General features: G+C 39.1%; 1 protein-coding gene across 1 annotated transcript in view; it reads left to right on the forward strand.

Annotated features, from left to right (window-relative positions):
• The window catches only part of LOC136164132 (cation channel sperm-associated targeting subunit tau-like), a 69,593-nt gene that overhangs the window by 23,515 nt on the left and 20,692 nt on the right, over positions 1 to 25,386 (forward strand). The window contains exons 5-8 of the mRNA XM_065928930.1: positions 1,599 to 1,721; positions 19,439 to 19,483; positions 20,393 to 20,461; positions 22,374 to 22,453. Coding sequence (XP_065785002.1) covers positions 1,599 to 1,721; positions 19,439 to 19,483; positions 20,393 to 20,461; positions 22,374 to 22,453 — 317 coding nt within the window. The remainder of the gene's footprint in view (positions 1 to 1,598; positions 1,722 to 19,438; positions 19,484 to 20,392; positions 20,462 to 22,373; positions 22,454 to 25,386) is intronic.

Genomic DNA, 25,386 nt, shown 5'->3' on the forward strand with positions numbered 1-25,386 from the left:
GCCAGGATATGGAAGCAAACTAGATGCCCATTAGCAGACGAATGGACAAGGAAGCTGTGGTACATATACACCATGGAATATTACTCAGCCATTAAAAAGAATTCATTTGAATCAGTTCTAATGAGATGGATGAAACTGGAGCCCATTATACAGAGTGAAGTAAGCCAGAAAGATAAAGAACATTACAGTATACTAGCACATATATATGGAATTTAGAAAGATGGAAATGATAACCCTATATGCAAAACAGAAAAAGAGACACAGATGTACAGAACAGACTTTTGGACTCTGTGGGAGAAGGCGAGGGTGGGATGTTTCGAGAGAACAGCATCGAAACATGTATATTATCTATGGTGAAACAGATCACCAGCCCAGGTTGGATGCATGAGACAAATGCTCAGGCCTGGTGCACTGGGAAGACTCAGAAGGATCGGTAGAGATGGAGGTGGGAGGGGGGATTGGGATGGGGAATACATGTAAATCCATGGCTGATTCATGTCAATGTATGACAAAACCCACTACAATATTGTAAAGTACTAGCCTCCAACTAATAAAAATAAATGAAAAAAATAATATGTTGTATATATATTGTTTATATTGTATATATTGTACACATGGAGAAGACAGCAGATATTTTATAGAACTATAAATGAAGTACAACCTTTAAAAATTATGAATCACTATATTGTACACCTGTACTGTATATATTACACATTTGAGGCTTCCTGGTGGTCCAGTGGTTAAAAATACACCTGCTACTGCAGGATCAAACATGTGTTTGATCCCTGGTCTGAGAAGATCCTACGTGCTCATGTAGCAGCTGAGCCCACGTACTGCAGCCGTTGAAGCCCGCGCACCTAGAGCCCATGCTCTGCAACAAGAGAAGCCACTGCAGAGGGAAGCCCTCACACTACAAATAGCGAGTAACCTGTGCTCTCCTCAACTAAAGAATGCCCTCATGCAGCAGTGAAGAACCAGCCAAAATAAATAAATAAATGTGCCCTGCTGTTTGCAGCAACATGGATGGATTTTGAGGGCACTATGCTAAGTAAAACAAGTCAGGGAAAGACAAGCACTGTGTGATCATTTATATGTGCAGTCCAAAAAAATGAGGGAATCCCATGATGGCCCAGAGGTTAGAACCCTGTGCTTTCACTGCCCAGGGTGTGGATTCAATCTCTGATCAGGGAACTAAGATCTTACAAGCCAGGTAGCACAGCCGGAAAAAAAAAGGGAAATGAACTCAGAGAGAACTGATTGGTGGTTGCTAGAGGTGGGGTTTGGGGGTGAGCAAAAGGAATGAAGGTAATCAAAAGGTGCAAACTTCCAGTTAATAGATGACTGAGTCCTTGGGATCTGATGAATAGGATGGTGACGATAGTTAACAACATGTCTGCTCGGTCACTCAGTTGTGCTGACTCTTTGCAACCCCATGGGTCTGTAAGGCGCCAGTCTCCTCTGTCCATGGTACTTGAAATGGATGTTTCAAAAAATGGGTGCTTCGAAAAGTATATCTTATGGGTGTTTTTATTCAGAAATTATGTCTGAAATGCAGACTGAAAATGTATTGTTTCTTTTCATATGTATTTTGTGTTAAGGTTCCCAGACGTCAAGATGATGAGAAGAATAATATTCGCTTAGAACTAATGCAACATGACAGTACAAAAAAGTATCTTCTTTTGTTAGGGAGTGTTCAGGTACATCTTTATGAAGTAATTCAGGTATGTATCAAACCATGTTTTTTACCTTGGTATCACATTGTCCAGTTGGTGTTTATTTTCGAGATTTATCTGTGCTTAATGGACTCCTTTTGCTTATTATCCATCTTATGTGCTTAGTAAATTCATGTGTGTAGTAAACAATATTTCCCTCTGGCTCAAAAAAAAAGTTAGTTTGTAACAGCATAATGTTTTTTAAATTTTATTTCCTGGAGGGCAGTAAGTAAGTGAAAGTTGTTCAGTTGTGTCCGACTCTTTGTGACCCATGAACTGTAGCCTTATGTCCTTGGGGATTCTCCAGGCAAAAATACTGGAATGGGTAGCCATTCCTTTCTCCAGGAGATCTTCCCCACCCAGGGATCAAAGCTGGGTCCCAGGCATTGCAGGCAAATTCCTTACCATCTGAGCCACCAGGGAAGCCTCGAAGGGTAATGATACAACCTAAAAGATTAAGCATGCTTTTTGTTTGTTTTATTTTGTTTTCTGAAATGTTTCAAAACAAGACTCAGACCACAAACTCTCTTAACTGTCAGTTCCAGTTTCAGCTCAGTTCTTTTTTCCCTAATTTATTTATTTTTTATTGAAGGATAGTTACTTTACAGAATTTTGTTTTCTGTCAAACCTCAACATGAATCAGCCATAGGTATGCATATATCCCCACCCTTTTGAACCTCCCTCCCACTGCCCATCCCACTCCTCTAGGTTGATACAGAGCCCCTGTTTGAGTTTCCTGAGACACACAGCAAATTCCCGTGGCTCTCTATTTTACACATGGTAATGTAAGTTTCCATGTTACTCTTTTCATACATCTCACCCTCTCCTCTCCTCTCCCCATGCCCACAAGTCTATTCTCTATGTCTGTTTCTCCATTGCTCCCTAGGAGTGGGATTGCTGGGTTACATGGTGGTTTTATTACTAGTTTTTTAAGGAATTTCCATACCATCTTCCATAGTGGCTGTATCAATTTACATTCCCACCAACAGTGCAAGAATGTTCCCTTTTCTCCACACCCTCTCCAGCATTTATTGTTTGTAGACTTTTTGGTGATGGCCATTCTGACTGGTGTGAGGTGATATCTCATTGTGGTTTTGATTTGCATTTCTCTAATAATGAGCAATGTTGAGCATCTTTTCATGTATTTGTTAGCCATCTGTATATCCTTGGAGAAATGTCTGTTTAGATCTTTTTCTCACTTTTTGATTGGGTTGTTTGTTTTTCTGGTATTGAGTTGTATGAGCTGCTTGTGTATTTCAGAAATTAATCCTTTGTCAGTTGTTTCATTTGCTATTATTTTCTCCCATTCTGAGGGTTGTCTTTTCAGCTTGCTTATAGTTTCCTTTGCTGTGTGAAAGTTTTTAAATTTAATCAGGTCCCACTTGTTTACTTTTGTTTTTATTTCCGTTACTCTAGGAGGTGGGTCATAGAGGATCTTGCTTTGATTTATGTCATCGAGTGTTCTGCCTATGTTTTCCTCTAAGAGTTTTATGGTTTCTGGTCTTACATTTAGATCTTTAATTCATTTTGAGTTTATCTTTGTGCATGGTGTTAGGTAGTGTTCTAATTTCATTCTTTTACATGTAGCTGTCCAGTTTTCCCAGCACCATTGATTGAAGAGGCTGTCTCTGCCCCATTATATATTCTTGCCTCCTTTGTCAAAAATAAGGTACCCATAGATGCATGGGTTTGTTTCTGGGCTTTCTATGCTGTTCCATTGGTGTGTATTTCTGTTTCTGTGCCAGCACCACACTGTCCTGATGACTGTAGCTTTGTAGTATAGTCTGAAGTCAGGAAGGTTGATTCCTCCAGCTCCATTCTTCCTCAAGACTGCTTTGGCTATTTGGCGTCTTTCATGTTTCCATATGAATTGTGAAATTTTTGTTCTAGTTCTGTGAAAAATGTCACTGATAATTTGATAGGGATTGCATTGAATCTGTAGATTGCGTATGGTAGGATAGTCATTTTCACAATATTGATTCTTCTTACCCAGGAACATGGAGTATCTCACCATCTGATTATGTCATCTTTGATTTCTTTCATCAGTGTCTTATAACTCTCTGTGTACAGTTCTTGTGTCTCCTTAGGTAAGTTTATTCCTAGATATTTAATTATTTTTGTTACAGTGTTGAATGAGATTGATTCCTTAATTTCTCTTTCTGATTTTTCATTGTTAGTATATAGAAATGCAAGTGATTTCTGTGTACTGATTTTGTATCTTGCAACTTTGCTAAATTCAGTGATTAGCTCTAGTAATTTTCTGATAGTATCTTTAGGGTTTTCTATGTACAGTATCATGTCATCTGCAAACAGTGAGAGATTTACTTCTTCTTTTCCGACCTGAATTACTTTCATTTCTTTTTCTTCTCTGATTGCTGTAGCTAGGACTTCCAGAACTATGTTGAGTAATAGTGGTGAAAGTGGACACCCTTGTCTTGTTCCTGATCTTAGGGGGAATGCTTTCAGTTTTTCACCGTTGAGAATAATGTTTGCTGTAGGCTTATCATATATGGCCTTTACTGTGTTGAGGTAGATTCCGTCTGTGCCCAGCTTTTGAAGATAATCATAAATGGTTGCTGAATTGTGTCAAAGCCTTTTTCTGTATCTACCGAGATTATCATATGGTTTTTATCTTTCAATTTGTTAATATGGTGTATCACATTGATTGATTTGTGTATATTGAAGAATCCTTTCATCCCTGGAATAAACCCAACTTGATCATGGTATATGAGCTTCTTGATGTGTTGCTGAGTTCTGTTTGCTAAGATTTTGTTGAGGATTTTTGTATCTATGTTCATCAGTGATATTGGCCTGTACTTTTCTTTTTTTGTATTGTTTTTGTCTGGTTTTGGTATCAGGGTGATGGTGGCCTTGTAGAAAGACTTTGGAAGTATTCCTTCCTCTAAAATTTTTTGAAAGAGTTTTAGAAGGATACACATTAGCTCTTTTCTAAATGTTTGATAGAATTCTCCTGTAAAGCCATCTGGTCCTGGGCTTTTGTTTCTTTGCGAGATTTTTTTTTTCTTTAATCAAAGCTTCAATTTCAGTGCTTGTAATTGGGTTGTTCATAATTTCTATTTCATCCTGGTTCAATCTTGGAAGATTGAACTTTTCTAAGAATCTGTCCATTGCTTCCAGGTTAACCATTTTATCGCCATATACTTGTTCACAATCAGTCAGTTCAGTTCAGTCGCTCAGTCGTTTCTGACTCTTCGCAACCCCGTGAAGCACAGTACGCCAGGCCTCCCTGTCCATCACCAACTCCCAGAGTCCACCCAAACCCATGTCCATTGACTTGGCGATGCCATCCAACCATCTCATCCTCTGTCGTTCCCTTCTCCTCCTGCCCTCAATCTTTCCCAGCATCAGGGTCTTTTCCAGTGAGTCAGCTCTTCTCATCAGGTGGCCAAAGTATTGGAGTTTCAGCCTCAATATCAGTCTTTCCAATGAACACCCAGGACTGATTTCCTTTAGGATGGACTGGTTGGATCTCCTTGCAGTCCAACAGACTCTCAAGAGTCTTCTCCAACACCACAGTTCAAAAGCATCAATTCTTCTGCACTCAGCTTTCTTCATAGTCCAATTCTCACATCCATACATGACCAATGGAAAAACCATAGCCTTGACTGGATGGATCTTTGTTGGCAAAGTTATGTTTCTGCTTTTTAATATGCTGTCTAGGTTGGTCATATCTTTCCTTCCAAGGAATAAGCGTCTTTTTAATTTCATGGCTGCAGTTACCATCTGCAGTGATTTTGGAGCCCAGAAAAATAAAGTCAGCCACTGTTTACACTGTTTCCCTATCTATTTGCCATGAAGTGATGGAACCGGATGCCATGATCTTAGTTTACTGAATGTTGAGCTTTAAGCCAACTTTTTCACTCTCCTCTTTCACTTTCATCAAGAGGCTCTTTAGTTCTTCTTCACTTTCTGCCATAAGGGTGGTGTCATCTGCATATCTGAGTTTATTGACATTGCTCCCGGCAATCTTGATTCCAGCTTGTGCTTCTTCCATCCCAGCATTTCTCATGATGTACTCTGCATATAAGTTAAATAAGCAGGGTGACAATACACAGCCTTGACATACTCCTTTTCCTATTTGGAACCAGTCTATTGTTCCCTGTCCAGTTCTAACTGTTGCTTCCTGGCATGCATACAGGTCTCTCAAGAGGCAGGTCAGGTGGTCTGGTATGCCCATCTCTTTCAGAATTTTCCACAGTTTGTTGTGATCCACACAGTCGAAGGCTTTGGCATAGTCAGTAAAGCAGAAATAGATGTTTTTATGAAATCCTCTTGCTTTTTTGATGATATAGCGGATGGTGGCAACTGATCTCTGGTTGATCTCTGGTTCCTCTGCCTTTTCTAAAACCAGCTTGAACATCTGGAAGTTCACAGTTCATGTACTGTTGAAGCCTAGCTTGGAGAATTTTGAGCATTACTTTACTAGTGTGTGAGATGAGTGATATACCCATTTGAATGCAGAGTTCCAAAGAATAGCAAGGAGAGATAAGAAAGCCTTCCTCAGCAATCAATGCAAAGAAATCGAGGAGAACAATAGAGTGGGAAATACTATAGATCTCTTTAAGAAAATGAGAGATACCAAGGGAACATTTTATGCAAAGATGGACTCAATAAAGGACAGAAATGGTTGGAACCTAACAGAAGCAGAAGATATTAAGAAGAGGTGGCAAGAATGCACAGAAAAACTGTACAAAAAAGATCTTCACAACCCAGATAATCACGATGGTGTGATCACTCACCTAGAGCCAGACATCCCAGAATGTGAATTCAAGAGGGCCTTAGAAAACATCACTATGAACAAAGCTAGTGGAGTTGATGTAATTTCAGTTAAGCTATTTCAAATCCTGAAAGATGATGCTGTGAAAGTGCTGCACTCAATATGCCAGCAAATTTGGAAGACTCAGCAGTGGCCACAGGACTGGAAAAGGCCAGTTTTCATTCCAATCCCAAAGAAACGCAATGCCAAAGAATGCTCAAACTGCCACACAATTGCACTCATCTCACAGCTAGTAAAGTAATGCTCAAAATTCTCCAAGCCAGGCTTCAGCAATACGTGAACCATGAACTTCCAGATGTTCAAGCTCATTTTAGAAAAGGCAGAGGAACCAGAGATCAAATTGCCACCGCCCACTGGATCATCGATAAAGCAAGAGAGTTCCAGAAAAACATCTATTTATGCTTTATTGACTATGCCAAAGCCTTTGACTGTGTGGATCACAACAAACTGTGGAAAATTCTGAAAGAGATGGGAGTACCAGACTGTACCTGACCTGCCTCTTGTGAAACCTGTATGCAGGTCAGGAATCAACAGTTATAACTGGACACGGAACAAGAGACTGGTTCCAAATAGGAAAAGGAGTACATCAAGGCTGTATATTGTCACCCTGCTTATTTAACTTAAATGTAGAGTACATCATGAGAAACGCTCGGCTGGAGGATGCACAAGCTGGAATCAAGATTGTTGGGAGAAATATCAATAACCTCAGATATGCAGATGACACCACCCTTATGGCAGAAATTGAGGAAGAACTAAAGAGCCTCTTGATGAAAGTGAAAGAGGAGAGTGAAAAAGTTGGCTTAAAGCTCAACATTCAGTAAACTAAGATCATGGCATCCGGTTCCATCACTTCATGGCAAATAGATGGGGAAACAGTGGAAACAGTGGCTGACTTTTTTTCTCTGGGCTCCAAATCACTGCAGACAGTAATTGCAGCCATGAAATTAAAAGATGCTTATTCCTTGGAAGGAAAGTTATGACCAACCTAGATAGTATATTGAAAAGCAGAGACATAACTTTGCCAACAAAGGTCCGTCTAGTCTAGGCTATGACTTTTCCATTGGTCATGTATGGATGTGAGCACTGGACTATGAAGAAAGCAGAGTGCAGAAGAATTGATGCTTTTGAACTGTGGTGTTGGAGAAGACTCTTGAGAGTCTGTTGGACTGCAAGGAGATCCAACCAGTCCATCCTAAAGGAAATCAGTCCTGAATATTCATTGGAAGGACTGATGTTGAAGCTGAAACTCCAATACTTTGGCCACCTGATGAGAAGAGCTGACTCATTTGAAAAGACCCTGATGCTGGGAAGGATTGAAGGTGGGAGAAGGGGATGACTGGATGAGATGGTTGGATGGCATCGCCAAGTCAGTGGACATGGGTTTGGGTGGACTCTGGGAGTTGGTGATGCACAGGGGGACCTGGCGTGCTGTGGTTCATGGGGTCGCAAAGAGTCGGACATGACCGAGCAATTGAACTGAACTGATTGTTTGTTTCTTTTCTTTTTCAGTTATTTCTTCTCTGGTCTTTATGATTTCTTTCCTTCTGCTAATTTTGGGTGCTTTTGTTTTTCTTTTTCCAGTTGTCTGAGGTGTAAAATTAGGTTGTCTATTCAACGTTTTTCTTGTTTCTTGAGGTAGGATTGTATTGCAATAAACTTCCCTCTTAGAACTGCTTTTGCTGCATCCCATAGGTTTTGAGTTGTCATGTTTTCTTTGTTATTTGCGTCTAGAATTTTTTTTTATTTCTTTTTGACTTCTTCAGTAACCTGTTGGTTTTTTAGAAACATAATATTTAATCTCCATGTGTTTGTGTTTCTTACAAGTTTTTTCTTGTAGTTGATATCTAGTCTCATAGCATTGTGGTTGGTGAAGATGCTTGATAAGATTTCAGTTTTCTTAAATTTACTGAGGTTTGAATCATGATCCAAGATGTGGTCAATCCTGGAGAATGTTTCATGTGCACTTGAGAAGAAGGTGTATTCTGCTTTTGGTTGGGATGTCCTGAAGATATCAATGAGATCCATCTCATCTAATGTATCATTTAAGACCTGTTTCCTTATTAATTTTCTGCTTTGATGATCTGTCCATCGGTGTGAGTGGGGTGTTAAAGTCTCCTACTATTATTGTGTTACTGTCAGTTTCTCCTTTTATGTCTGTTAGTGTTTGTCTTATGTATTGAGGTGCTCCTATGTTGGGTGCATAGATATTTACGATTGTTATGTCTTCCTCTTGGATTGGTCCCTTGATCATTATGTAGTGTCCTTCCTTACCTCTTGTAATCTTCTTTATTTTAAGGTCTATTTTGTCTGATTATGAATATTGCTATTCCAGCTTTATTTTGCTTCCCATTTGCATGGAATATATTTTTCCATCCTCTCACTTTAAATCTATATGTGTCTTTAGGTCTGAAGTGGGTTTCTGGTAGAGAGCATATGTATGGATCTTGTTTTTTATCCATTTAGCCAGTCTGTGTCTTTTGGTTGGAGCATTTAATCCATTTACATTTAAAGTAATTATTGATATTTATGTTCGTATTGCCATTTTCTTAATTGTTTGGGGTTGATTTTGTAGATTTTTTTTCTTCTCTTGTATTTCTTGACTATATAAGTCCCTTTAACATTTATTGTAAAGCTGGTTTGTTGCTCCTGAATTCTCTTAACTTTTGCTTGTCTGAAAAGCTTTTTATTTCTCCATCAATTTTGAATGAGATCCTTGCTGGGTACAGTAATCTTGATTGTAGATTTTTCCCTTTCAGTAGTTTAAAGATATCCTACCCTTCCCTTCTGGCCTGCAGAGTTTCTGCTGAAAGATCAGCTGTTAAGTGTATGGGATTTTCCTTGTAACTTGTTGCTTATCCCTTGCTGCCTTTAATATTCTCTCTTTGTGTTTAGTCTTTGTTAGTTTGATTAGTATGTGTCTTGGTGTGCTTCTCCTTGGGTTTATCCTGTATGGGACTTTTTGTGCCTCTTGGACTTGATTGACTATTTCCTTTTCCATGTTGGGGAAATTTTCAATTATAATGTCTTCAAAATTTTTCTCATACCTTTCTTTTTCTCTTCTTCTTCTGGGACTCCTATAATTCGAATGTTGGAGCATTTTATATTGTCCCAGAGGTCTCTGAGACTATCCTCAGTTCTTTTCATTATTTTTACTTTTTCTGCTCTTCAAAAGTTGTTTCCACCATTTTATCTTCTAGCTCACTGATTCATTCTTCTGCTTCAGATATTCTGCTATTGATTCCTTCCAGAGTATTTTTAATTTCAGTAATTGTTTGTCTCTCTATGTTTGTTCTTTAATTTTTCTAGGTCTTTGTTAATTAATTCTTTCATTTTCTCCATTTTGTTTTCAAGGTTTTTGATCATCTTTACTATCATTATTCTGAACTCTTTTTCAGGTAGTTTGCCTGTTTCCTCTTCATTTATTTGGACTTCTGTGTTTCTAATTTGTTCCTTCATTTGTGCAGTATTTCTCTGCCCATTCATTATTTTTTTTTAACTTATTACTTTGGAAGTCTCCTTTTCCCAGGCTTTGAGGTTGAATTCTTTCTTCCTTTTGCTCTCTGCCCTCCTAAGGTTGGTCCAGTGGTTTGTGTAAGCTTCCTATAGGGTGAGATTTGTGCTGAGTTTCTGTTTGTTTGTTTTTCCTCTGATGGGCAAGGCTGACTTAGGTTGTAATCCTGTCTGCTGATGATTGGGTTTGTATTTTGGTTTTGTTTGTTGTTTAGATGAGGTGTCCTGCACAGGGTGCTATTTGTGGTTGGGTGATGCTGGTTCTTGTATCCAGGTCATTTCGTTTGTGTGAGTTCTTACTATTTGATACTCCCTAGTGTTAGTTCTCTGGTAATCTAGGGTCTTGGAGTCAGTGCGCCCACTCCAAAGGCTCAGGGCTTGATCTCTGGTCAGGAATGAAGATTCCACAAGCGGTTTGTTATGGCATTAAGTGAGATTAAAACAAATGCCCCAAAACAAGAAACCAGAGATGAACCCCAGACAGATGACAGTTGAAAAATCAGGCAAATAATAATTAAAATAATGGAATATACACATATATGTATACACCCATAAGCAAAGTCAAACTAGTCCAACTAAAATGTAGTACAGTATATTGACCTGGTGAAGAAAGGAAATAAAAAATTATATTTACCAGTTAAGAACAAAACTAACTAAAGCACAAACTGGAAACCAAAACTAAAGCAAGGTGCCAAGTGGGGAATAAAGCAATGAAAACCATACTAACAAATGTGTTGAGAAGAAAGGAAAGAAAGGAAAGAAAGAAAGACTATATATGCAAAGTTAAATAGAGGTAGATGAAGAAGATTTATATGCATTAAAGATTAACTGCAAGGGGAAGAGAACAGTAGGAAAAGCAAGCAAAGGAATCAATTTATAAAAAATACAATAGGTTTAAAAAGATTAAAAATTAAAATTATAAAAAAGAGGAAAAAAAGAAAACTCCATAGAACTGCAAAAGCCCAACATAGGGGCAGTTTTTATAGCAACAATAAAAAGTGTGACTGACTATACACATCCACATATACACCCATAAGCAAAATCAAAACAGTCCAACAAAAACAAAGTACAATAGATTGGTGAACAAAAGAAACCAAATATTATATCTACCAGTTAAGAACAAAACTTTCTAAAGCACAAACTGGAAAACAAAACTAAAGCGTGGTGCCAAGTGGTGAATAAGCAACGAAAATAAAGCTGACAAATATGTTGAGAGGAAAGGAAAGAAAGAGAGAATAGATATGCAGTGTTGCACAGAGGTAGATAAAAGAAGATTTATATACATTAAAGATTAACTGCAAGGGGAAAAGAACAGTAGGAAAAGCAAACAAAGGAATAAATGTAGAAAAGATAATAATAGGTTTAAAAAATTAAAATTAAAAAAGAGAGAAAAAAAAAAGGAAAACTCCACAGAACTGCAAAAGTCTACAATAAAAAATGTGACTGAGAGGAAAAAAAAAAGCTCAGAAGCTTAATTAGATTTCATAGTGACAGTAAAATCAACAACTACTACAGAGAGGGGAGAAAAAAAGGAAAAAAAAAATCCAAAAGGATCTACAGAACAAGTGAAAACATTATTAAGTGTTTTTCTTGAGTCACTGCTGTCAGAGTCCTTTCCCTCGCTGGGAGTCACAGTCCACCTCACCTCCCTAGGATGCCCTGCAGCACTGAGCTGATGTCTGGACCTGCTGTGGGGGCAGCTCAGGTTCTAATCTGGTCGTCCCCCTGTCTGTCCTTGCCTCCGATGTCCACAGCTATCAGAACTAGCGCATTTTCTCTTGTGGGAGCTCTCAATGGCCTTTTATATATTCCATAGACACAGAGTCTGCCTAGTTGATCCTGTGGATTTAATCTGCAGCTTGTACAGCTGGTGGGAGGGTTTTGGGTCTTCTTCCTTAGCCACACTGCCTCTGGGTTTCAATTGTGGTTTTATTCCCACCTCTGCATGTGGCCCATCCACTGAGGTTTGCTCCTGAGGCTGCCCTGGAAGACTTAGGTTTGCCCCTGCGAAGGCCAGGTATGGAGGTGCTGCAGCTGCTTGGGTCACAGGGGTTCTGGCAGCAGCAGGTAGTCAGGGGGGTTGGTGGCTCGGACATCAGGAAATATAGCACTCTAGATGGGTATGGCAACCAGTATGGCCAGTACGCTCCAGTATTCTTGCCTGGAGAATGCCCCTGACAGGGAAACCTGGCAGGCCGTGGTCTACAGGGTCGCATGGAGTTGGACACGACCAAAGTGACCCAGTGCACATAGACGCAAGACTTTTTTTGTACCTGTGGCAGCTCTGCCCCAGTGAGAGTTGAGCATGAAGGTGGTGTTGCTGCTTGGCTTGTGGGGACCCTGGCGGTGCCAAGTGTGCAGGGACATGGACTGCCTCCACTGCAGGAGTTATGGCCCTATCAGAGTGCTTTTTCAAGCCTCTTGTAGCTGGTGATCAGAAGGCCTCTTTGGCCAGTCTTTCTCCATAGCTCTGTCCGTTCAGGCACTTAGAGGGCTCCCTTGCCCGGGGTCCTTCTCTGTTGTTTGGTGTGTCAGGCATATAGAAGGACCCCCTGGCCGGGGTCCTACTCTGTAGATGGGCACGTCAGGCACTTAAAGGGGGTACCCCGGATGGGGTCCTACTCTGTAGTTCATCACATCGGTCACTTAGAGAAACACCCTGGGTGGGGTCCTACTCTGTAGTTCAGTGCATCAGGCGTTTGATGGGTCATCCTCTCTATTGTTCAGCTGCCCATGCTGGCGTTTGGGTGAGAGAGGCTATGGTGATGGCTCCACCCCCCTATGCATGACTCAGCAGTATTGCCTTGCTTCCATGGCTGCCCGGCTTTCCTCCACAGGCATTGCCCACCACAGTCTCCTCCCTCACATCCCCTAAATCCGTCTTTCCGCAGTCAACAACAACACTTGCCCTGGGATTGCTCCACAATCCCTAAACTCCAGCTCCCAGCTGCCGCGCCTTCCGGGGGACCTGCGTCCCTGTCTGGGGTATGTATGGCTGCGACAACGACTGTCTGATTCTCATTCCGTTTAGGCTGCCACAGAGCAACTGTTTACTCTCAGCCTTAAATGTTTCTCCTCTAACTCAGGCAGTTGCCCCAATGTGGGGCACCCTGCTTCACCCAATGTGAAGCGGACCCCTGCTTCACTTCACCCGCCCGCTGAGGGTAGGTCCAGCCCTACTTACACTCCTGTTTTTCTCTCTAGTTCCTTCATCCTACCGAGTTTTGCATGGTTCTATATATTGTTTTTCGCTGGTCAGGTCCTCCTCTCCACTCTCAGCTGGTGTTCCGCATGCATTTCTGTGTCTGAAGGTGTGTTCCTGATGCCTCCGTGGAGAAAGATGTACTCCACATCCACCTACTCCTCTGCCATCCTATTCTCTGAAGTGAAGGTTTGTAGAAGGATTTCTCGGACTTTCCTAGTGGCTCCGTGGTAAAGAATCTGCCAGCCAATCCAGGAGACACAGGTTTGATCCCTCATCCGGGCTCAGTTCAGTTCTTTAGCTAGGCTGCTTATGCCACCTGGGACTATTACCCAGGGCTTTCCAGGTGGTGCCAGTGGTAAAGAACCCTCCTGCCAGTGCAGGAGACATAAGAGACACAGGTTTGATCCCCGGGTTGGGAAAATCCACTGGAGAAAGAAATGGCAACCCACCCCAGCGCTATTGCCTGGGAAAGCCCATGGACAGAGGAACATGGCAGGCTCCAGTCCATAGGGTTGCAGAGTTGGGCATGACTGGAGCAGCTTAGCACGCTGCTTGTAGTCTGCCCTGTTGCGTGTGTCATTTAGGGGTCAGTGAAGTTTTTAGGCAGACGTTTAAACTCAGATTCTGTGGTTCATTCTGTCTCTCTGTCTACTGCCTCCTGCCATTTCCCCCAGGAAAAGATAATGATTATTCTAAACTTTGTATTTAATATTTAATTGCCTCTTTTCATAGTTTTACTACTAAATGTAGAGTTATAAAAAATAGTAGCATTTGTGTTTCTAAACATGTTTCTAAGGTTAAGACACTTAATTTTATTAGCTAGTGTTCATTCTTTCACTGCTGTGTACTATTCCATGTGGGAGTATTCCCCAGTTTATTTATAATTTTTTTTAATGGATATTTGGATTGTTTTCAGTTTCTTACTATTATGCACATTGCTATAATAAATTTTTTGAGCATATGTTCTAATACATACCTGTGGAAAGTCTCTACATTAAGATGAATTGCCCTGTGTGAATCTCTATGGTGAATTGCTGCATCATAAGTAAAGAAACCGAATTATTTATTGAACAAAGTTATCAGAGAAAGAAACTTTGGTTGTCTGTAGATTTCCCTCCAAGGCTTATGATTTCAACTGTAGCATGGTGCCTCTGTGTATTGTCTTGTCAGTATCCTTCTGTAGGCACCTCTTCATTAATTAAGAATTGCATCGTTTCCCATATTAGAATTTCCAAATTAATTTCTTATAGTCAAAACTCAGATACCGGAAGTACAAAGTTGACCGTGAGGACTTTTTTTTTATGTCTTCTGATGGCGTGATGTTGGCATGAAGTGATAGCTTCATGATAATATTTAAGCATCTGGATGTAAGACAATAGAAGACAAGAACTATGAGAAAATCACACATGATATTATAAATGTCTTGCATCTACTTTGTATCCAACCCTATTTAAACTAGACCTAGTGGGAGAATAAATCCCTTGGATGAGTTTGGCTGACCTTAAATAGGCAATTGGCCTTTTAACTGGTCTTTAATTGGCCTATGTACTCATTCTCCTCCTGATACTAACATCTTTCAAAACTACAGTGAATATCACAACCAAGATACGGAACATTTCCATCTCTACAAGGATCTCTTATGTTGCCCTTTTGTAACTATATCCACTTCCTTCTGTCGTTACCCCTTCCTTAACCATTGTGTTCCACCAGCTTGTTCTTCATTTCTGTAATTTCCTCATTTCAAGGATGTTATATAAATGGAATCATACATTATGTAATCTTTTAGGATTGGAGTTATTTCTCTTATTGTGATTCTCTGGCGAATCATACAGCTTACTGCATATATCCACAGTTCACTCCTTTCTGTTGTTGGGTAGTACTTCATGGTGCAAATGTACCATGATTTGTTTAAACATTCACCCATTGGAGGACATCTGGTTTTTTTCCAGTTTGGGGCTGTTATAAATAACTTACTCTAAATATTCACAGATTTTTGTGTGAACATAGTGTTTGCTTCTGAGATAAATTTCTGGGTTGTAAGATAATTGCATGTATAGTTTTAAAACTGTTTTCCAGAGTGGCTATGCCATTCTGCATTTCCACCAGAAATGTATGAATGATCCAGTTTCTCAGCATCCTCATCAGCATTTGGTAGTGTCACCATTCTTTATTTTAGCCCTTCTGATGGATGTGTAGTGATATCGAGGTATTAATTTGCAGTTCCACCTATTAAGATGCAGAACATCTTTTCATGAGGGCCTTTTTTCCTTATAGCTTTTTGAGGTAGAGTTTACGTGCAGCACTTTGCAAGTTTAAGGTGTACAGTATAATGACTTGGCTTACATACATGATGAAATGATTATCACAATAAATTTAGCACATATCCATCATATCATATACATAAAACACTAAAGAAATAGAGGAAAAAGTTTTTTTCTGATAAGAATTCTTACTATTTACTCTCTTAATAACTTTCATGTATCACACACCGTGGTGTTGATTATACTTATCATGTTGTGCATTACATCTCTTGTATTTATCTTGTAACTAGAAGTTTGTACCTTTTGAATCCTTTCATAAGTTAAAGGGTCCTTTACAATTTATGATTCTGGCCAAAAAATTTACACTTATCTGTCTAGTCTAGTCTCTGAAGCTTGAGCTGTATCATTTACTGTTTGGGTCACATGTAGGAGTAGATTTCAGACCACTTGAGTACAGAATTGCTAGCCGGGGTAGAAGTCGTCATGCATATTGGTAAAATCTAGTGCTTGACTGAGGTGGAAAGGCCTGATGATAAGAGTCAAACTGCACATCATGTTTGGAAGCATGGGGGCCATCTGATTGTGCAACAGTGATCTCGCATGTGTCTGCAAAGGACGCGTGTCTTGTTTATGATCACCAGTTGCTCTCGCTTGCTTTCTGAATACCATCGTTGTCGTTCAGTCACTAAGTCCTGTCCGGCTCTTTGCAACCCCATGGGCTGGAGCACACCAGGGTTCCCCGTCTTTCACTATCTCCTGGAGTTTGCTCAGATTCATGTCCATTGAGTTAGTGATGCCATCCAGCCATCTCATGCTCTTGTCACCCCCTTCTCCTCCTGTCTGCAATCTTTCCCAGCATCAGGGTCTTTTTCAATGAGTTGGCTCTTCACATCAGGTGGCCAAAGTGTTGGAGCTTCAGCTTCAGCTTCAGTCCTTGCAATATAATTTCTGAATATAACTGGCCTGATTTTGGAGTACAAAGACACTGAATTGAATTAAATCACATAATAGGTTTTGCATAGCTTTACAAAAAAAGTAATTGGTCTGTACTCATATCATTAATCCCTTGTTCCTTCCCACTCCTGACATATCTTGGCTTTCTTTGAAGCTCTGGGAGAAACCAGAAGTATCAGCTAATTGTTAAGGCTTGAAGTCTAATTAAGGCATATAAGTATGTTGGAGTTTATACTATTTCTGTATTGATTATATAGGGGCTTCCCCAGGGGTTCAGTGGTAAAGAATCCTCCTGCAATGCAGGAAACACAGCAGGAGCTCTGAGTTTGATCCCTGGACCAGGAAGGTCCTCTGGAGAAGGAAATGGCAACCCACTCCAGTATTCTTGCTTGGAAAATCCTGTGGACAGAGAAGCCTGGTGGGTTACAGTCCATGGGGTTGCAAAAGAGTTGGATAGGACTTACTGCCTAAACAACAGCAAAATTGATTATAAAAAGGGAATGTATTGTTAAATTTGATATGAATTGCAGTACCCTTTGCATTCGTTGATTTGGATATATAATCCTTACAACATGAGCCTAAGACTAGATGACAAATTCAACAATTAGAAAGATTGATAGCTAGTTTAATTATTTGAGAAAGGTGATAGAAACTCAATGGTGTGGGAAATTGTTAGAGTAATGCCCCCTAAAGAATCATGCCTCCCTGTATCTACACTTATGAGTAGTCTACAGTTCCCCCCCCAACCCCTCCACTACTGGGCTTAGCTGTGTAACTTGCTTTGGGCTGAGCAGACCCACATCCAGGACAGGGAACCAGGTAGCTCATTGCCGCAGATTGAAACTCATTAGTAGACCTGATTGAAGGCAAGCCTAAAACTCAGTGGATTTAGACGAGTTAGATGCACCTTCAGGTTGAATATTTAATTGGCTTCAATGAAGACTCATTTGGGTAGATCTCAGTGGGGCTTTCAAAAATAACTCAAAGACATTTACAGTAGTTAAAAGTATGACTAAAAGTTTACTTATATTTAAGGAAGCTGAATCATTAGGTTCAGTTCTTCCATCAAATGCAGAGACACAGTTTATAAAAGAGAAGAAGAAAAAGGCAGTCTTGGAACAATAGGCTATTTCCCCACTCCTCACTTTGGGAAAAGGGAAGCTATCAAAAGCAAAAAAACTCTAAAAGAGCATGTTGACAGGATCGTTAAGGAAATCAGTTTCAATTGCTTATGAATTTTCTGATTGATTTTGTGGCTATATATGATGAATATATGTGATATTGCTAATTTTGTGTAAAGTCTTGTCAGCTTACCACCTGTTATTTCCCTCATTATAATGCCTCACCAGGAACTGAGAGGGCAGCTGTTGAGTAGGTTCTTGTAGATTGTTATGTTTTGGGGGTGCAGAGGACATGTAGCCAAAGTTTTCACTAAATGAGAACTAGTGACCAGAATGTATGAAAGACATGCCAGAGAGCATGAGGCTTAAAAGAGGAAAACTTTTTATCCACATTAAATAACAAAATCTGGAAGGAATAGAAGAGAGTGTGGAGGATGCTACTCCAACTCCTGACCTTGAGGTGTGTCAGCGTTCGTTTGAGGAGTCTGTAATGGAAGCAGCACCCTTAGTGGTGAGGCAGGTCTGAGGTAAAGAAAAAGAGGGATGTTTAGCAGAACAGTTAAAGATGTAAGGTTGTTTGTCAGCCATGAAACAGGGGTTCCATGAGCCACAGTAGAAAATGCTGGGAAGAAAGGGAATCGTTGAATGATGGATTCGATGAGAGCAGTCAAAACACAGCAGAGATGACCAAAGATGGTGACCAAGGATACTGAAGGGTTGTTGCTGGACCACAAAACACGCCGGGATTCTTGGCCTCCGGAGAAGAATTCAATCCGGGGCAGAGATGAGGCTTGATTGCTCAGAGCTTTTGTGTAATAGAGTTTTATATTAAAGTATAAAAGAAATAGAGAAAGCTTCTGACATAGACATCAGAAGGGGGCAGAGAGAGTGCCCCCCCGCTAGTCTGTAGCTGGATGTTATATAGCTACTAGCAGTCTGCTAATTAAAGAAAGGAAATGTCTCAAAACTCAGAGAATGGCACCAGGCCCCTCACCCACAAGATACATTTTGAGATAGTCTTGGCACCAGGTGAGTCATCCCAGGCCATAAAACGATTGACATGAATCTTGAAAAAAGGCAGACTCCCGTACAAATGTATAGTTTCATTAACATAGATTAGGAGAACAGTGTATGAACATACTGGTTTGTCAAGTCGGTTCTGAGCCTTTAGGCAGAACGATTGAAGACGGAGTCTGGGGTAAAGACATAGCACATTAACATAGCTCAAGACAAACATTTCCATAAGAAAAATATATTGGTTAGCTCAAGGTTGGAGAAGAGTTAAGTTCAGGTGGAACCCAGTGTCATTATGGCAGCATAGAATTTTAAGAGAAACCTCTTTTTAAATTTGTATAAAGAAGGGGAAAAAATGTAACACTGTTTCTTCCTGCTGCTTAAGAGAGAAAAAATAGACCTCTGACACTTGCAGCCTATTTCCTTTGCTTGGAGACCCCTGGCCTTCCTGCCTGCTATCCTCTCAATACCAAAGATTTCCTTGGGTAAAAAGATCCCAACAGTCCCCAAGAGATGAGAGAAGCACTCAGTTCTGTCATGAGGCAGCCTATCGTTTAGATCCATGTTGACCCCTCAAAAGGAGTGTAAGCCTGGCAGTTCCTCTAAGTAGAAGTAGTAGGAACATTTTTCTTTAAAACATAAATGTACATATTAACATTTATTTCTGGTACAATCTGGAAGTTTTATTTTCTTCCAAACATTCATTATTTTTGTATTTTAGCTATTAAATCATATATGCATTAAACATCATTACCTGATTTTTTTAAATTTATGAAATGATTTAGATAATTTACAAGTGACACCATGACTATATCAGTTCTATAAATTCTATATTTAATAATTTTCTTGTTTCTTTTTTCTAGAAAGGGCGCTTTGCTGGAGAACTCCAAATGTTGAATAAAAATACAGTAAGAACTTTACTGAAACTTCCAAAGCCTTGTGCACACATTTCATGTAACTTTGCTCTGATATTGTTTTTATTCTTTTGTTACACTTCCAGTCACTGTTTGAGTTAATGTAAACATATTAAAGAGAAAGTATAACATTTGCTCAAAAAATCTTCATCTCTACTTAAAAAAAAAAATGCTGCTATCTTACTGCTAAATGGTGAACACAAAAATTAGAAATCATTGGGTAAGAGAGTAAAATGCCTCTCCTTGCTGTGACTGTGTAGCCTCAGGATCCTCACTTGTAGAATTGAGGAAGAATTATTTTCCTCCTTGAGCAGTCTCTAAATTGGTGTTTACAGTTCTTACTGAATTTCTTTTTAAGTACTTAAAAATTATCTTGATTAATTGATCATCCACTCTGAGAGGCTTCTCCTTCCAAAAGCCAAATTGAGGACGAGGAACATAAAAAAAGAATGAAGAACATTTGAGGTCATAACCTCTGATTCCCTCCTTCATTTCACATATGAGCAAGCTGAGGTTCAGAGAGATGAAATCACTTTTTCCAAATAAAAAATTTATCTTAAAATGAAACTGGAGATTGGAAAACTGTGAATAAATACTTAAAACATATATATACATGGCTACGAATACATATGTATGTATATATCTCAGCATAATTCTGTTAACAATTTTAAATTGATATTTTTCATATCTTCATCATATAATATTCCTTAACTTTAACATAAAAATTTTGTTTTAACATTTCCAGAACACAGTAGATTCTTACATAGGAATTACTTCTGTAAAATTTTTTAAATGAAGAGATTAATGCTTTGGTTTTTCTAATTTAAAGATTTGTGAAGTAAAAATATCACTCCATTCAAATATCTTGCTGATCAAATAATAAAATAAATTTGGCACATTTAGTTTATCTGCAGGGTGGAGGTGGAATTTATGTTCTCCTATGGAAACTTTGGTTATGGATTTTCACATCAGGTTAGTTTCCCTCTTTTAAAAATAATTCTATTGCAGCTCTTTAGTCATATAATCCTCCTGAGCCTCTTCCCTTAACAATTTGATATGTTCTTTAAAATAAATATTTTTAAAAAGAATGACATTTTTCTCTAGTCTAAGGAGAAGTGAAACTTCACCATTGTTTGTTTATACATTTTTAAACAATGATATTTTATTCAGGATGTCTTTATTTTAAAACTTTTGTGTGTTCATGTCTGTGTACAAATATACTTATGTGAAAACAGAATTAAATATTCAAGAAGTGAGTGTGTATTTTTATATCTAAAAAAATCATTAAAGTGGAGTCATTTATGTTATTCAGATATTTTGTACTCTAATCACATATTTTGTACTCTAATCACTTTCTCACTATGATTATTTCAGTGTCAACTCTTCTTGATTCATCAAGAAAGTAATATGCCCAAAGAAGATATCTTTCTAGCTTAAGCCTACCTCTTTAAATTTACTATGTGTATCCAAAGTTGCAGTGAAGATTTTTATACATTAACCTTTATCTTTTTCTTTCATTTTGTCCTTAGGCTGGATTTCCATAGTGGAAATTATTGTCAGTAATGACCTTTTCAAGGAATTGGTCTAGAAAAATCTACCCAATAATCTACCAACATATATTCTTATTAAGTATTTGAAAGGACTGTTGATATCTCTGGATATTGTCACAGCTTTGGGGCATTTATAAATCCAGTCTCATTAGTACTTCTGTTGTATAGAAGAAAGGACCCCTATACTTTACGTATAATCTTTAATTTTCGGCTTTTACTATTTTTTTATACTCCTGGTTTTTTAAATTACGAATTTAGAGTCAGTAGATCAGTCTTATTAAATAAGTCTACTGCTGGTTAACTCGGAAATCCCTATAAAATGCATTTTTAAATTTTACCTATGGTATATCATTATTTTTTTAATACATTTTGGATCACAAGTAGGTAATGTAGTGATGAAAGCTGTTACACACAAGCTTTTTTTCTTTTCTCATTTGATTTTTCTTCTGCCTATTTCATTCTGCCTATTTTCTTATCATGAATTGGGCCTTATAGGGATTCTTAATTGTTTAGTCCTTTTGTTACAGTCACAGTTCATGAACACTAACTTCTGAGGTAGGTGTTGTGTGAATGTAACATATAACAATCCCAGAGATAGATCCTTTTCAAATAAAATTGGGCAGGTATTGCCTTTTATTTAGGTGGATTCTACTAAAAACTAGGAACAAAGGCATTATAAGGAAAAGAGTGGGAAGTTTAATAAAAGTTCTACTTGATTTTATGTCTGTGAACTTTTCAGTTACATATCCCCTACTTACCTATCATGGTAACGTATAAAGAGTACTTGCACTGGGGAGATGAAGTTACATTCAAACCCTGGCTCTCATGCCTATTGGGTAGTCCTTGAACAAATTACTGATTGTTACTATTACCTGTAAAATAGAGATACTTATCTACCTCATAGAATTATTGAGAGGATTAAATAATATTCAAGATGTAAAATCTTGGCAGATACTTAATGCTCAATGTTAATTCTTTCTTTCTCTCTTAATTAATTTCCTCCTTTTATATATATGGGCTTCCCTTGTGGCTCAGCTGGTAAAGAATCTGCCTGCAATATGGGAGACCTGGGTCCGATCCCTGGGTTGGGAACATCCCCTGGAGAAGGGAAAGGCTACCCACTCCAGTATTCTGGCCTGGAAAATTCCATGAACTGTATACTCAGTGCTCAATATTAATTCTTTCTTCCTCTCTTAATTCATTTCCCCCTCATTTCATTATATTAAATAATTATATATATGTATGTATATAATTTAAGTCCAGGAAATAGTCATATTAGGATGAACTGAAGTTGTGACTAAACAGTGTTAATATGTACTTATTACTTTCTTCAGTTAAAACCTCTTCAGAAAATTATTAAGCCATCTATGTTTATGGATATTGCACCACCTCCAGAAAGAACAGACCCTGTGACGTAAGTGTTAAAATCTTATTAAAAATCGTTTAAAACATGTAATCCATTTGGTGGAACATCTTGATTGTTTTTAAGACATGTCCAGAATGAACTAGTCTCCAAGGTAAAGAAAGCAGTGAATTGTTTTGCCCCAGGTGGAAGATATTTTGAGTTTCTGGATGTAGTCCTGGAGAGAGTAGTTGAGGAGTTCTGGAGATAAGAAGAGAAGGGTTGCCAACTTTGTGACTAAAGGACGGAAGGGAGTGGAAGCCTAGTGAGGAAGTTTGCCAGTGAGATATTCCTTTTGCAGAAAGAGGTGAGGAACTTTTAAGATCAAGGTGCCTAATAGTTGCATTTTCTGTTCTGCAGTGTGGTAGCATTACGCCCATTTCCACACAGTCCGTTTGTTACTTCTAAATTTTCAGAAAAAAGCTTATGGTCAAAAAATGCCGTTAGTAGGCCAAAGAGTAACTTAAAATATAGTATGTAAATTAGTCTTGAAATTTCAACAGTAAAGATAGATCAAAGAAAAATGAGCACCTGAGAGAGATATTTACTCTATGGTGCTATGCAAGAATAAAGAATAGAAAATACCTGAAATGGGATTGAGGAAATTAGGTATAGAATAGGAAATTATATTCTGAAGAGCTGATTGTCCTGTCAACACTGAGCATTTTCATTAAAAATAAATTTTGTCCATTTGGTATTGGTGGTTTATTGAAATGGGAAAGTTTAACGTTTTTCTTATGTTTATTGATTGTTATTTCATATCCATCCACTGATTCAGTAGACACTTATTGAATGTTTGCTGTACCCCACGTTTAATGCAAAGGTAGCATGTAAAAATTATGGTGATAGGAATGAGATGGAGCCCTCCTAGAGATAAACCTGAGGTGCGTGGGACACAGCCAGGGCGCCTCCTGTACTTTTAGGGGAGTTAGGAGGAAAGTATGAAGTGAGGATTCACAGAAGAAAAAGCGCTGGACGTAGGACTTGGAAGGGGAGTAGTGGTGCGCCCGGCGGGCTGTGTAAGGCTGAGGAGACACACTCCCTGACGAGGGCACGTGAGCAGACGGTGGGAGCCACGGGAGGCTGTGCTACCACGGAGAGCAGTGCCTGGTTAGTGGTGGGTTGCCGGGGACACAGGAGTAAGGCAGGGAGCAGTGGGAGCTGGGCTGGAGCAGCAGTCGGGGCGAGACGTAGCAGTCAGGGGGTCAGGCCCCAGAACCAGCCTCTGTGGGCTCTCCCACGGGCTAGCTGTGCAACCTCGAGCAAGTTGCTTCGGCTCTTTGTGCTTCATCTGTTGAACGGAATAAAAATAACAGCTGCCCAGGTGAGCTATTGTAATATTAAATAAGTTACGTATAAAGCACTTGGAACGTGGTAGCAAATAACAAAATTGTCAGTTGTTAACTACCTACTGAAGCAATGAATGTTTTATCATCACCCTCATCATTGTAAGTTTATGCTTCTCAAATGTGAGTGAAGTTTACTGTTTAGAGCCCTCCCACAAGTGACGGGGCAGCGCAAAGGCACTGGAAAATATGGTGCATCTTTCTGCAGTGTTACTGTGCTCATAGATTTTGAAAGGGAAAATTTTATCTTAAAATTAACATCCTCATATTATATAGTAGAATTTAAAAGTCACATAAATTTTCAAGATAGCAAGAAGATTGATTCCAGGAAATGATGTGGTTTGTGTCTGATTGCATTAAACTACACTTCCAGACACCTTCACTGTCCTCTACCCACAGGAGTTCTTTATTGGGAAAATTTGAAAATACTTCAGATGTAGAGCTGTTGGAGAATTTCAAGCGAGGGAGTCGATAGGATTGAATATAGACAGAATTAGTTTAGTATTGGAGATCAAGGACTGGAGGGAGCTATCGCAGTACTCTACACGAGAGGTACTGACAGTCTGAAAGAAGGCAATGGCTAGATGGGTATGACAGTTAATTCTGTGTGTCAGCTTGACTGAGTCATGGGGTTCCCAGATATTTGGTCAAACATCATTCTGGATGTTTTTGTAAGAGTGTTTGAATGAGATTAACATTTAAATCAGTAGACTGAATAAAGCAGGTAGCCCTCATTGGGTAGGCTTCATCCAACCAGTTGAAAGCCTGAATAGAACAAAGAACTCTGCCCTTTCCGTGAGTAGGAGAGAATTCCTCCTTCCCTGTAATAGCCTTTGACTGAAATGTTGGCTTTTTCCTGCCTTTGGACTTGAATGGAAACATCAGATCTTCCTGGATCTGGAGCCTGAACTTCTCTCTCTTTCTCCCCTGCACCCCCACCCCTTCTCTCCAGCTTACTTGTTTTGTTTCTCTGAATGCCTCTCACTAATACAGATTTTGATACTGAGAGTGGGTTGAGAGAAACAGAAGTTTAAGGTTGAGTTTTCTGAATTAGTTCTGAGTTTTCTGAAGTGAGCTCTCTAATCTGATTAGATTTAAAGACTCTAATGACTCGATTTCTAGTGGTAAAGAAACACTTATACTCCTCAGCACGACTTGGCAATAGCAATGTGAAAAATATCACCATTGGATATCCGTAATCAACAATCTATAAGCAAAGATATGAGTGACTATATATATGATACTTCCAAACATTTTTGTCAAACTAGTGAACATGAGTTTGCTCAAGGATTCAAATTCCCAGCTCAAGCCCAGTGTAAATGACCTGAAATCATCCATGTGTGTTCTGAAGGAGACCCTGAGCTCCTGTAGCCATAATACTAAGATTATTGACAATCAAAGGCAGAATTTCATTGCAGCTGGCTGAATTACAAGGCAAGTTGAGCTCCCAGCTTCACAAGGTGTCAACTTTTAAAGTGAGAGTATTGATTGGGACTAAGTGGAACCTTCAAGTTAGAATGGGAAAATAGAAAATCTTGATGAAACTGGGGACACTGAGCCCATAAATTCTGATATACCTTCTTTGCCAGTGACGTCTTT

Source organism: Muntiacus reevesi, chromosome 3 (genome assembly GCF_963930625.1).
Source record: "Muntiacus reevesi chromosome 3, mMunRee1.1, whole genome shotgun sequence".
NCBI lineage: Eukaryota > Metazoa > Chordata > Mammalia > Artiodactyla > Cervidae > Muntiacus > Muntiacus reevesi.